The 14,729-nt window shown below is 36.6% G+C and overlaps 1 protein-coding gene across 5 annotated transcripts in view; it reads right to left on the reverse strand.

Moving 5' to 3' along the window:
- Nucleotides 1–203: 203 nt before the first annotated feature.
- LOC125064952 (integrin alpha-PS2) overlaps nucleotides 204–14,729 on the reverse strand; it is a 101,233-nt gene continuing 86,707 nt past the window's right edge. For 3 of the 5 annotated variants that reach the window (XM_047672280.1, XM_047672281.1, XM_047672284.1), the window contains 20 exons: nucleotides 12,794–12,842; nucleotides 12,028–12,084; nucleotides 9,970–10,145; nucleotides 9,649–9,855; nucleotides 9,462–9,561; nucleotides 9,043–9,277; nucleotides 8,366–8,532; nucleotides 7,684–7,829; nucleotides 7,352–7,557; nucleotides 6,887–7,142; nucleotides 6,446–6,603; nucleotides 5,696–5,871; nucleotides 5,043–5,177; nucleotides 4,652–4,717; nucleotides 3,732–4,566; nucleotides 3,187–3,608; nucleotides 2,959–3,047; nucleotides 2,614–2,760; nucleotides 2,293–2,520; nucleotides 204–2,094 (listed from right to left, as the gene is read on the reverse strand). In XM_047672280.1, the coding sequence (XP_047528236.1) occupies nucleotides 2,017–2,094; nucleotides 2,293–2,520; nucleotides 2,614–2,760; nucleotides 2,959–3,047; nucleotides 3,187–3,608; nucleotides 3,732–4,566; nucleotides 4,652–4,717; nucleotides 5,043–5,177; nucleotides 5,696–5,871; nucleotides 6,446–6,603; nucleotides 6,887–7,142; nucleotides 7,352–7,557; nucleotides 7,684–7,829; nucleotides 8,366–8,532; nucleotides 9,043–9,277; nucleotides 9,462–9,561; nucleotides 9,649–9,855; nucleotides 9,970–10,145; nucleotides 12,028–12,084; nucleotides 12,794–12,842 (3,933 nt within the window). In that variant the 3' untranslated portion in view covers nucleotides 204–2,016. The remainder of the gene's footprint in view (nucleotides 2,095–2,292; nucleotides 2,521–2,613; nucleotides 2,761–2,958; nucleotides 3,048–3,186; nucleotides 3,609–3,731; nucleotides 4,567–4,651; nucleotides 4,718–5,042; nucleotides 5,178–5,695; nucleotides 5,872–6,445; nucleotides 6,604–6,886; nucleotides 7,143–7,351; nucleotides 7,558–7,683; nucleotides 7,830–8,365; nucleotides 8,533–9,042; nucleotides 9,278–9,461; nucleotides 9,562–9,648; nucleotides 9,856–9,969; nucleotides 10,146–12,027; nucleotides 12,085–12,793; nucleotides 12,843–14,729) is intronic. The other 2 variants (XM_047672283.1, XM_047672282.1) reach the window with 1 other exon arrangement.

Below are 14,729 nucleotides of genomic sequence, written 5' to 3' on the forward strand. Positions count from 1 at the left end.
AAAAAATTTATTACATTAAATTTTTTTTGGTAAATGCAAATTACCCAGAAAACAACCAAAATGTATGATACATACAATAATATAATGACATCCACAGTTTTAGTTCCTCATTAACTTATAAGTAGAAGCGGAATTCTTATTAATTAATACGAATTATAAGAAATAAATAATAATTAATAATAAAAATTAACAATGGCGTCGCTAGCGCTAGTTAATTATATTTTTACTAACATTTTCTCACAGATTTTTTTACACGGGTAACATTTTTATTAATTCACACACTTCTGATTATAAAATGTTGTCATATAGTCTGAGTTATTCAAAATAAAGTGCCCAGAGTAGGTTTTAATTTTCCTTTCTTAACATTATTAAGTACGCGCTTTAATACAAAACTAATCAACGTTCTCCTTTAAAGACATATTGTTCTATGTTCTGTGAAAAAATGCTAAAAATTCGAAATATTATTCTAATATATTTACATTAATATAGTTAATTAGAAACTGGCAGTTTTCAGAAGGCACGCATTCGTAAAGCACAAGTGTTAATTACTTTAAAGGCACAACTATTAAAATACTAAGTTTAACCTTGCTAAGAAAATAAAAACTTGGCATGACTGCCTTTAAAAATTGAGAAACTTGCGCACAATGAGAATAATTATACGGTCGGATTTGAGTGCAATGTACACGTGTACCGTGTCAAAATAAAACAATTTTGACACAAAGTACTTGTCCATCTGGTGTACAGAGTTGTATAAATAGCCTATGATTTATTTTTTAATTGTAAAAACAGCTATAAAATGTTCGCGATAATTGTACTACCAATAATGTGCGCTTAGCTTAACAGCTACAAAAGCCTACTTATTGTGTCTAAGTGTGATGTTTTTTATATATTAATAATAGATATGTTATCGCGATATGATTTTTAAATAAGGCACTTTATATCTAACATTATACTGAAATTTAAATATTTATTTATTACATACGAATATTTACATTATTTTTAATATAATTATTGCTAATCAAAGCGTACGATTCAATGCCTTCTAAAATATTATTTTTTAATGAGAATGAAGATTCGTTAGTACGAAAATATTAATATTTTTGTTCAGCTACAACCACATCGTCTCATTTGAAAGTAAACCTAATTTATAATATTATAGATCACATTTTACAAAAACACTCATACATTTTTGTCACGTGTATCACACTCGTGTATAATTTTTTATACTTTTTATTTTATATTCTATATCTAATATGGCGTAAATACCGACGTGATTCATGTTTCATTATCGTGACTAGTAATACGTTATGTTATATTATATATTGTAATATTTCACCTTAAAACATTTTTGGGCAAAAATATTTAAGGTATTTTTTACAAAAATAAAATCGAATATAAATCTCATGAGGCATTATTATTTTGTCCTTTGTCTGTTATATACATTTTATAATGAAATTAACTTTTTATAAAAAAAGGATCAATTCGTAATATTGCAACTTTGAGATGCATTATATATATATATCTATTAATTATATATTTTTTTTAAAATTCTTATAAGATTTCTTCGAAGAAGTGATGAAATGTATGGATTTCTTCGAAGAAGTGATGAAATGTATGATAGGTAATTTTATACATGGCCGCCGTCCTAACTGTCAATTGTCACCACAGATTAAAAAACATATTATTTATAACAACTATTGATCGCCAACAAATTATAAACGTAAGATTCATTATTAATTCATTAACGTTACGATAATCTCGCAAAGATTCTATTGTTTAAAATGTTTCGTGGCGTCAATATCTGTTCATGCTAGTAGAGTCCTGACTGGTGATGTCACTCGCGGCATCGGTCGAGCTAGAATCTGTTGCGTCCGCGTCAGAGGTGGGGTCGACGTCAGAGGTGGCATTGACGTCAGAGGTGGCATTGACGTCGGAGGTGGCGTCGACGTTGGAGGTCGAGTCACCTTCGGAGGTGGCGCCCGTGTCGCTGGCGAGGCCGAGGTCAGTGGTTGGATATCAAAGATGCTCGTCGCGACCGTTCAGAGGTTGTCGCTCGGTGTGGTCCGAGGGCCGGTTACGTTTGAAGAATCCGCACTAAAAACGAATTCAATTCGATAAAGACACAACAATTTACACACATGTACACACACAAAGGTACCATAAAATATATTCATTATGAAACATTAAAAATGAAAACGATCATAACAATTCGACTAGACTCAAACCGTCAAGAGTCAAACATTACACATTGCACGTATATTTTGACGAGTTCAAACATAGACCGGCGCTCACCTTGTAGAGCGCGAAGACGAGCAGCAGCAGCAGCAGCGCGCCCGCCACGGCCGCCAGGATGATGACCCACAGCGGGATGGCGCCGCTGTCCAGCGCCTCCAGCTGCGGCGTGACCAGCGTGTGCGCCTCGGCCCACGCCCACGCCTGGGCGCGCGCGCCGCCCAGCGGCAGCCGCGACACGCGCGCCGCGCCCAGCGACGACAGCCGCACGGCCCGCGACGCCGACATCTGTCGTATCACACGCAACAATGGTTTTGGAATTTGTATAATAATCAGTGAACGAATGATACGGATGCATGCATGGAGTCGTTGGCTGCCCACCTCGTTGAGCACGGAGGCGTTGACGCGGGCGCGCAGCGCGACCCAGGCCTCCTGCCCGCGCAGCAGGCGGCCGGTGCGGCAGCGCACCACCGAGCACTTGTACTTCTCCTCGCACTTCTCCAGCATCTCCTTCAGCTGCGGATCCACCTGTCGAAGCGGTGCGACTACAGTGTACTGTCTCCGTGCCGTGTTACGTGGTGTAACGTGAGCCCGACGGATGACGGATTATATTGAAGTTTGAAAATAAATGTCTATACCCTAATGCTAGAGCCATTGCCGTGATCTCTGTATTTATAGTTTTAGTTTAAACTTTTTACTTCTGAATAGAGATTTAAAAAAACTTACATCATCTTGGCGCCGCCGTCTAGTGCTTTCCCGTCTGTGATCTGAAGATGAGCCGAAGCTACCTCCGGAAGAGTAGGAGTTGTGTCCGCCTATTGACAGTAAAACTTATTTGACTAAAGTAACTTAGTTAATAACTTGACAAAAGTTACGCCGGCGATTTCAATGAAAATAAATGTAAAACACTTGGAGATTTCTTTCATTTTGCGTAAATATGTATATTAAAAATACCTGATCTTGAAGAATAGGAGTAGGAACTTCCACTAGCACCACCATACGCCGCTCCAGTCATGCCTGCATGATAACTTCCTCCTTGCTGTACTCCACTCTGATACCCCCCACTTTGATAGCTGCCTCCTTGATATCCACTCTGTCTTCCAGCACTTTGTGCAGATCCGGATCCATGACTTCCACTGATATCAGCGATTCCATATTTAAATTCATTATTCGCATTTTGAGCTGCATAAACTCCAAAGCCCTCTAATTGGTCTTCTTCTTCATCGCCCACGACAGTGACGCCGGAGCCTGCTCTAAAAGTACTGGAACCAGCTTTCATTATGTCAGGATTGACGGTTTCTGTTGTACCCCAGGAACCATGAACAAAGCCTTGCGATCCGTAGCCCTGTTGAGCACCACCTTGGTTGTTGAGATAGCTGAAAAAAATATTTTAAATTAAATACAAAATTAATAAAAGTAGTACCTTAAAACTTTGCTACTTCAATATTATAAATAATAGTAAAATTTGTATTTTAAATTTTGTAAGAACTGAAACTCACGCATTAAAGGAACTGCCAGCCTCGCCTTCGTGTCCAAGAGATCCGTACTCTGTGCTCGTCTCACTCTGGGATATAATGTTATGGTTCGAGTCATAAAGAATTGTCCTATTTTTAACACGAACTATACGTCCATCTTGACCAGCACCTTCTAAACCTCCATAAGCTTGTCCTCCTTGCACGTGGCCTTGACCCTGATAGTAACTTCCTTGTCCATAACCCGCTTGCGCTTGTCCGTGAGCAGTTTGACCTTGTCCGTAACTACCCTGAACTTGACCACTTTGTCCATAACCACTTTGTCCTCCTTGAGAAAAGCTAGCTTGGCTTCCTTGGCCTTGGCTAAAGCTCCGGCTAGAATCTTGGTAAGTAGGCTTAGCCATTGTAGCAAGATTTCTTCTAATAGTTTCCCGTTCTTCAGCACTTAATCCCTCACCAGACGTCCCGCTGGACCAAGTACGATTATAAGAATACGTGCCACCGGATCCTTGGCTTCCTCCAATAGCTTGGCCACTACCATACTGACCACCGGAGACTTTTCCACCGCCGTAATGCCCGCTACCAGTATGAGTTCCATATTGTCCTCCTGATTCTTGAGAACCGCTGGCCTGACTTGCTCCGTACTGTCCACCGGAGACTTGCCCGCCATTTACATAAGTTGTACCAAACTGACCACTAGAAGCTGAGCCGCCGCTCTGTTGGCTCGTGGTGAATTGGCTACCACTAGCTTGACCGCTACCATAGACACCACTAGAAGCTCCATATTGGCCACCGCTAAACTTGTTTCCACCAGAATTAGCGTTTACTTGACCGTTGCTTGTATATTTTTCTTCCCAGTAGTCTGTAAAGATTTTATGTTATTGAAAAAAGATTAAACTATATAGAACATGATGTTTATGGTTGCAACTACGTTTAGATAAACTTACGTTGTCCATAATATCCTCCACTACCTCCGATCTGTGATGCTGAGTAGAGATCGCTGCTCTTCATTGCTGCAAAATAAATAATAAAGCATTAATTTTCTTGAAATACCACTATGAAAACCTACTTCATTTTTATGAATAGTCTATCTATTTTGTAAAATAAAATTAAGATTATTTTTTTTTGTAATTTTTGTGAGGCTTAGCTCAATCTTAACTGTTTACAAGGGTTTGTCTTTTTAAAAGCGATTAAATTAAAATAAGTGACACATATTGTTAGTTTATTTTTTAAGTTATTCAACTCCACGTATTTTTGGTTCTAGAAATTTCAGTCAGTACTATTTCCCTAAATGCCTGCTTTCTTTTGGAATTGTTTGGATTTGAAGCCCGCGCGTACCTTCCCTCTCCTTGGTGAGCAGGTAGGCGTACGGGTTCTGCACGAAGAGGTTGTCGGGGTTGACCTGCCGCGCCACGTCGCACTCCATCTCGCCGAGCCACTGCGGCTGCACCAACATGTACATCAGGTTGTCGCCTGGAACGATTATTGCGCAATTCATATTTAGAACAATATTTATTTTTTAATACAGTTACTGACTATTGACGAGTTGAGATGAAATAGAGAAGAATATTAGCTGCATCGGAAATTATCCTTATCAACTCTGGATGAAAAACGTATCATCTGCGTCAAACTTTAAAAAAGATAATATTACAATAATACTACCTATATGAGTCTTGTGACGTGATTCAAAAGCGGACTCAAATAGCATGTAAATTCCAATCATAGAAGTGATTTATTCAATAATCATTTATTTCTAATTTAATAAAAGAACTGGGGCAGAAGGCTTCACAAAAATAAATACAAGTTACCTATTTTCGTAAAGCTTTTTCTTTCTATTTAAATGAGAACACATTGAATGTTAAATTTAAATTATTGTAGATGGTGCAAAACTATGATCACTGAAATACATTTTATTTTAATTAATATAACGATATTTTAATTAATAATCGCTATATATAAAATCTCAAATAAAATTAATAATTGAGATGTACCAGTAAGGGTCTGATAGGGCCACATGATGTAAATCTCCGCCTCGTCCACCGTGAAGGGGCCCTCGTTCTTGATGTTGTACTTGTGGATCACTTGCGGACCCAACTTCGTGTCGTCCTTCAGGTTCTGTGCTTCGTAATTTGACGCGTTGTAGTGCAGTTCCGGTGGGTCTGATGCTCTGAAGTAATACAAATAATTTTTATTGTTTTTGCAGTATTAACTATTGCAGAATTTTTAATCGTTAAGACATCATGTCGAAATTTTGATGCTTCCAGATATTAACTATTTTTGTCTATAAAAATGAAGTACAGTAAAAGAAAAGTAAGTTCACTTGGTGGTAGGGCTTTGTACCACCCACTCATCAGATATTCTAAACAAACCAAACAGCAGTACTCATCGTATTCTTGTGTTCCGATTTGAAGGGTGAGTGAGCCAGTATCTACAGGCACAAGGGACGTAACATCTTTCCCAAGGTTGATGGCGCATCGGTGATGTAAGGAATGGTTAAAGAAATATCTTACAACGCCATTGTCTATAGGCGGTGGTGACCACTTACCATCAGGTGGCCTATTTGCACGTCCGCCTACCAATATCATAAAAAAAAATTAAAAATTAAATAATGAAACCGTTAAATTGTTAAAATATCATATCTTTTTCGTTACCAAGACAACGTCAAAAATTTGACAGTCTTCGGTATTTTACTATTATCGTCTAGAGCTGGGTCAGTTCTCGGATAATTCACTATGACTCACCCAATGACGGACAGCACCGCCTTGACGACGACTCCGATGCCGAGGTGTCTCGTGTTGTCGTACTGCGTGCCCTGCTCAGGGTTGGTGGAGTTCACCTCCATGTCGAAGTCCAAGCTCGTCACACGCGCGTCCACCTCCACGATCACTCGGAAGTTTACCTGGGGGAGGGGGGAAGGGAGGCCTTGACTTAGAATTTTGTACTATTCTCTGTTGCTGATCTGATAGAACTAGACCAGTTAATTTATCGATCGGTTAAGCTTCTTATTCTTGATTTAAGGTATTGATTGTAATTTGATCTCTATGTTAAGATGAAAAAATATATATATAAGAAGGTTCTTCTGTAATAATAAACGATATATTTTAGATAATAATTAATAACCAATGATCTCTCAATTAATATTAAAAAATATTTACGATATGTAGGAAAACAAAGATACTCACACTCTGTCCGCTGGCCATTGGATTTCCCAAATCACATTTCAAAGTACTGTTCCCATCTGTGCCTTTGTTCTTAATCGAGCAGTAGATGGGCGTTGATTCGGCGCGCTCCTTGTCCAACCTCTCCATCTTGGCGTACGTGACTCCGGCGGGGATTTGAAGATAGTAGCCGGCTTCGAAAGCGTCCTCACCAGAATTTTCCACTTTTACGTCGATGTGTAAATTCTCACCGGATCCGAGAACGTAATTTACGGTTGGCCTACAAGTTAAAAAAAAGTTTAGTCTCCCAAAGTAAGAAATTCAGACAAGGGTGTGAACCTGAACATGAAGGTGAAAATAATTATTTTCTTTAAACAATATAATTGTAATATTCGAGTTAACATTTGAGTGGCCGAATTTACTTATAGAATATTTCTACGCATCCGTTGTGGTCACACCGACACCTATATCAGCGTAGCGGTCACTCACGTGGTGACGAACATCTTGAGGTCGGGCACGCAGACGTTGTCGGGCCCGCAGTTCTTCTGTATGTTGAGCGAGTCGGTGCGCTCGATGCTGCGCGTGCGGTCGAGCACGGGCGGCACCGCGCCCCCCGCGCCCGCCGCGGCCCCCGCGCCCGACAGCTCGTACGTCAGCTTCACCTCCATCGGAGTCAGCTTGTCGCGGATGTCGTCCTGAGAACATAATACGTAAACGGGGTGTTATATCATTCGATGCAACAGAGGTTCTCAAATCGTACTCCGTGAAACACACTAAGAAAAATTTAAAATATTTGTTTAATTGAACCGCTTCTGACTTACGTCTAGGTACACCATAATCTCCTTGCACTCCTGCTGCCCCTGTGTCAGCAACATGTGAGTCGTGTACATCGTCTGTCTGCTCTCCATCAGAAACAGGCGCTTGCTCGTCTTCTGCCTCGAGTCCAGGTCGATGGTCACCTCGAAGTCTAGCAATGCAACGTTTTTATACAGATGGTTGATTTGTTTTATGAAGGTCGTGTTCTCCCTCAATTCATGATTAATTAATAACGTAGAATTTTCTAACAATCACATGCTTTGAACATATATGTGCAAATTGAGTTTACTAGACATCTAACATTTACTACGGAGTGGCGTTAAAAGGTCAAAGATCACTATTTTATTCATATTTACATTACCTATTTAAAACAATAATATTTACACAACTAAATAATTTTATGTCATTTTTTATACCAATCGTTTGCTACTTCAACCACTCACCGAAATAGCAAATATATCCTTCCGCTTGAAAAAAGAAAATTATGATAAAACTATTACACACTATAAATATCACACACACACATTCTCTCCAGACAATCACATACTCACTGATACAAACACAAACTTTAAATAAACGTGTTCAATCTCCCGACGTTGATATGAAAAATATTTAATTATAGTGACTATTTTAATGTCACAATTTATATAACTGATGATATTCCCAAATTTTTGATAATGTACTTACTTATTTGTTGATCAACGTTGACGCCATCGTATGTGAGACAGAACATAAGCTGCGCACAAGCAACCTGCGTGCCGTTCGAGAGGCGGCACCTCTTATCGTCGAGGGAAATTAATTTGCTTTCACCCATGAATTTGACATCCGCCATTACTTTAACAACAGGACGAGATCTAGAAATAACAAATTTAAGTTTGGTTAAATTTATTTTCTATTTATAGTCGGGCAAAAGGGTCACCTGATGGTATGTGTCACCACCTCCCATCAGCGCTTTGAGAAATATTAACCATTCCTTACAACACCAATGGGTTGCCAAATTGGGGAACTAAGATATTATGTCCTTTATGTCGCTAGTTACATTGACTCACACACTGTTCACTAATACAACAATAGTAAGTATTAATGTTTGGCGGTTGAATATATGGTGAGTGAATTGTAAACACGGGCTTTAACAAAACCTTAAGTACAAATAAAATAAATAAAATACAGCGAATAGAATACGTGAATGCTAAACGAATATAGCAGGTCCCATTCGGGCCAGCCTCACATTGTTTTCGCGTGTTTTAATTTTATCGTTCATGGTGAACTAAAACATTACTCGAAAACATTTCTTATTACTATATTTTAAAAACATTTTGGAGCTAAAATTGTTGCATAAAAATTTGACTTAAATAGCGACTTACTTTAAAAATACAACGCTGTCTGATTTATAAGCGCCCACAGCTAAATCGGTGTAGTTATTGTTGTCAAGGTCCACGCCTCCAGACAGAGAGAAACCAAAAGTAGTTAACGAGGGGCTGATCTCCTCAGCCGTGATTGCCTGAGAGTACTTCTCCCCAATACCCAACTCACTCCCGTGATAGATGAATACCACGCCTCTACCATTTTCTCCACCGTATGGGGCACCAACTGCTACGTCTGAAGGGAAACGTTATTAAAATTTTAATTATATTAATATGACTTTTGGATTATTATCTGTCATTATGTTTCTACGATAATAAAATATTGTACCAACTAATAATATTTTTTCTACATCAACCTTAGTAGGACAAAAAATAAACTTCTAGTAATAAAGACTCCTCTCTTTACTTAATTAACATACCTCCAAATCCGTCATAATTTATATCTCCAAGTGACGTGACAGCTAAACCGAATCTTCCTTTGGACACTTCACCTGTTCGCGCATGATTCTTAGAGAACGCCTAAAATGATATTATTACAAGAATTAAGAAGGATTATATGATAAAACGTATGTAAGCAATACAGATAATATAAAAGAAACTACTTACCCTATTCTTGCCTTGATAAATGACATATATTCTTCCATGTTCATAACCGTCGCTCTTAGGCTTAGTGAACATCGGGGCACCAACTATAATATCATCAGCTCCATCACCATCGATGTCACCGCTTGCAAGACTGTAGCCAAAGTACGCGCCGATTTGTGAACCGCTGATATTTTTTATATTTTGGAGCTCCCAAGTGTACAATACAACCTGAAATTAACAGAATTTTCAGAAACCTACCCTTTCTTGGTCAAACGAAAACGAATACAAGGAACGACAGTAAATATATATGAAAATTAATAATTTTTTTAACAAAAAACCAACCAATCCTCTCAGATCTGATCCTCTCGGTACCCCAACAGCGACTCCCTGAATACCCTGACCAGCAAAGTCTCCAACCGTCACTGAATATCCCATGTAAGAATCGTCGTATTTAGGAATTGCTTCTGGTGTCGAAATCAATACTGGTCTTGAGTTTAAAGTTTGCACTTTCAGCTGACCTATAAAAGGATTGGTTATTAATAACGTAAGATCAATTAAATGTAGTAATGACTCATTCAAAAGCCATTCCGTACATGACGTAAGCTTTTTGATATTCATGTATAAATTGACCGGTGATCTATTTGATAAGAATGTACAAGATACATCGAGCAAACAAATTAATTAATTTTAAAAGATGTGACGTCATTCAATGATTGATTCATTCATTCAAATGTACAAGAGGTAGACGATGAGAAATTTAGAGACATATCTAAAGATATGTTATGTTACCAAATGCTGGAACGACTGACTTATTAAGTGTTTTAGAACATGAATTTGAAACAGCACAGACAAAATTAAAGTTACAGTTAAATTGTTAGCAGACACATGTTACATTATTTGCATTGTGATCATGTGCCAAAGAAACAGTAGTCACTTCACATCAATGATCATTATCAAAAGCATTTTATACATTAACAACATCTCTGAGTTTCGTGTCAAGAACAAAAACGCTCAAAAATTTTTGATAAATTCTTGAAATGAAACTCGTTATAATAAATCTGAATTAAAACATTTTTTGCCATCAAATATTCCGAAAATTCATATAACACTGTGTTTAATATTTTAAAAATCGAAACCAAAATAAAAAAACGTCATTTTATGAATTATAATTAAACAAAATTACACTCTTGTAAAATGCCAATCAAATAAAACGTAAATTTAAAAAAACATCTTAATAAAATAAGAGGGATTTCTGAGTATGTTAAATACCACCAAATTATTCAAGCGACCAAATTAATTTTCAAAGCCAATGGGGTGATTTTTATTTCAATTAGTCTTAAAGCGTTGGGCGTTTATTCGAAGCGTTAATTAACCTTTTAATCCCTTTTAACAATATTATAAGTAACTAAGACCCATAATATAAGACCACGTTAACAGAAAAGGATACTGTTCTACGACTCTATACAAAATGAATAAAAATAGAAGTCTCTTTTGGTGTTTTTGGATAATATTGATAATGTTTTTTAAAATATATGCTGTTTTCTGAATCAACCTGATCAGATTCAGGCTTTTGCAAATGGTTAGCACTGTACGGAGATGAATTTAAAGGTATATAATTTATGAAATACTGGAGCCATACGTGCTGTGGCTCGTCTAATTCTACGTTCACCATAGCGTAGCCAGGTAAAGACTCAATAAAGTATATTCCAGAAAAAAATCCAAAGTCCTATTTAAAAAAAATCTCATCGAATCTTATGAAATGAGTAATTAGATTAGTAGAGCGATAATTAATATCAATAAAATCGTTTGAAGGAATAATTTTGTTTGTGGGCATTTCACACCCTCCCCAGAATAAGACCCTGGCTACGCCAATGACGTTCACTATGGAATGGAGTCTAGAGTCATTCGTGCAATGACTTCACTAAGACTATTTACTATGCATCTAATGGACGTTGTAGGTCATATCGATACCAGAAATGTGACATGGAAAGCTAATGATTGCACTATTCATAATGTTGACGGTTCCGACGGTGATTTTTCAGTCAATACCCGATCGCACACATCAAACATTTTGAATAGACATTATGAAGTTTTAATTCAACTCTTATTCGAGGATATCGATTATTAAATTCGAATTCTTATGGAAAATCGATTTTAAGTACGACTTCAATGTACAAGCTTATTATCGATTTAAATTAAAGTGCATTTAATTATTTTATTATCAAAAGAGAAAAAAAAAATCGATTTCCATGATAAATCAATAATCGAATCGACAAAATAAGAATTAAACAACATCAACATGGTTCGGCTTTATTATTTGTAGGATTATGTTTGAAAGCCTCTTTAGGTTATGTTTGTTAAGAGTTACGAGGTCAATTTGGCGATACGTTTGTTTTTTACCTTCCTTCGGCATATAGTAGTTGAATCTCGCACTAGTGTCTATGGATAACGTTCGCCCTGTGAATTGTCACCAATAGTTCAGAATATATCACACATGTAGACGGAGCTACTTGACGATTTATAACTTATATTTACATATCTATTTTAAAGCAAGATCGGCGAGCCAATGACTATGTCTAAGGGCCTATTATGCTAACTTATTTTGGTAGTGTTCAGTTCTCGATTCTAATCTGGTCCAACTTCGACTATTCTTGACAAATAATAGCCTGAGTTCAATCGCATCTGTTGACCAATTCGAATTACGAAACGATCCAGTTTATGTTACGATCCAACTTTGACCGAATCGCAATAGTTTCGTTGCATTTGTAGAATAGGAAAATGGTTGAACCGCAACGATTATGTTTCGAATCGATTGCGTTGAACTAACAATTATTTAGAATTATTGTAGTAATTAGATTTGGGACCTGATTAACTTTGTAATACGCATCAGCTGTTATTTACACTACCAATGCGTTCCTATATTCCTTTCGACTACATTGGCTCACTCACCGCGCATAACCAAACGGCAGATAGTTGCTGATTACGGACGAATACACTGATCTTCAAACTAGATGGTTTCAGTTGATGGAACAATAATTTCATTTACTGTTCATAATTTAAATTATTTGACTAGTATTCTATTTAAGTGTCCGTAAATATATATTTTCAAAGTCGCTCCTTTATCACTAGAATTTTTAAATTATTATTATAGTATATTCTATCTTACCTTGCCAATAAAAGCTGCCAGGAGCGCCCATGAACAGCCTCTGACCATCCTAGAAAGTAAAATGTCGTTTTAAGTTTATTGTTTATATGACAAATATATGTATACAATTGGCAAGTTACATTCATAACGTATGACATAATAGAGAAAATAGACCACTCTTATATAAGATGAACTAAAAAATGTATTTTTTAATAAAAGTAAAACATTTGATCGGTTTAGATTTAGAAAAAGTTATTCTATATTATTATTCTCATATATATATCTTTCTAGATCGGTGAATGACACAGGTAAAATATTATTTTGCCTAAAGAGTTTAATTATATATTTTTAATGAAATAACCAGTTTATATAAAAATAAAATAATGGTAAATCATCTTTAAGTCAGAACTTTAAGGATCGATTGAAGCATAAATATAAGTTATCGTCTTACTAAATATAAATATTTCGTTACATAAGCAGCCTGTAAATTTCCCACTGCTGTGCTAATGCCTCCTCTCCCTTTGAGGAAAAGGTTTGGAGCATATTCCACCACGCTGCTCCAATGCGGGTTGGCGCAATACACATGTGGCAGAATTTCGTTAAGTGTTCAGAAATTTCAGAAACACGAATAGTCTTTTTTTTTAATTTATCACCCGAGCAAAACATAAACTATCTGAATGAATATTGGTAATAAAGAATGAATTATTTCTTATTAGAAATTATTTCTTGAAAATCGAATTAGTAATTCCAAACAGGAGTAAACGGAAAAATATCTCAATCATAGAGTGAGACGAAGATAGCACTCTGTTTCATATGACATTGCAGTAACAGTTTAAGCTGTTAAAGCACTTGCATTGGTTATACGAGCTCACTGTTATCATAAAGGGGTGGTTTATAGCCTACTTCTTTACGTTGAGATAAAATTGATCTGTTTATGTGTGAAGCACTTATGTATTTTTAAAATTTTATGATGTGAGTGATAATGTGGAACGGATCGTCTGATGAATAAGCCGGGAAGTTTTTTAAGTACTTTAATGCTTATATTTTAATTTAAAAAACTAAATAAAAAATAAAGTAGTTAATCATTCTCATTAACATATAAATAACTAAGCCAAGCTTTATACTTAAAATAAGAAACGTCAATATCTATCTGCATACGAAATGACCTCATCCGTTGCGCGTACGCATCTCAGACCCATTAACTTATCGGACAAAACGCAGACGCTTCCAACTCGTGTGAACGTGTGAGATAACTCCGGTACTTCAAAAAAAAAACTGTATCTTTGAACATGTGTATTGATTTGTCGTTACTTGCCACTTGAGATAACAATTCAAAGACATTTTTTCATTCTTCCTTGTTTTTTGGAATCGAAAATTCTTATTTGAACATATATATTTTTGTTTTTCGAATTTTGAAACACAATGAACGACCACAAATTTATTAATACAATTCATTTATCGATTCACGAATTTAATTTCATAAGCTCTTAAGATATTGTCAATTCCCATAGTAGTATTGCGCGGGCGCCGGCTGGCCGATAAATATGCGCGTACGCCGCGTCACCCCATATAAAGAGCGACAAGCTCCATGCGCGGGCGCACGCCTTCTTTCGGCGCTGTCACGTGGGGGCAGAATGTCAAATCGAAGGTTTATGGACTTACGTTTCGCAACTGCTTAGGATATATAAAGAGTTTAATAAATTTATTACAGTTTAGTTTATAGAATAAGCACGAAGACGTGTCTACATTTTAAAGCTTCACACAATTCATAGAAATCGTTAAAGTTCACGGGTTGCTTGTAATTGAATATTCAATTATTACCCATAAATTTTGGCGTTGTTAAATCCCATAACTCGTGAAACGAGGCACTATAGTAAAATAATATTGTATTGTTCAAAGCCAACTGAATATACATGAGAGAAATTAAATTTTATCGTAGTAAACAAAACTTTACAGT

Source organism: Vanessa atalanta, chromosome 6 (assembly GCF_905147765.1).
Source record: "Vanessa atalanta chromosome 6, ilVanAtal1.2, whole genome shotgun sequence".
Taxonomy (NCBI): Eukaryota; Metazoa; Arthropoda; class Insecta; order Lepidoptera; family Nymphalidae; genus Vanessa; species Vanessa atalanta.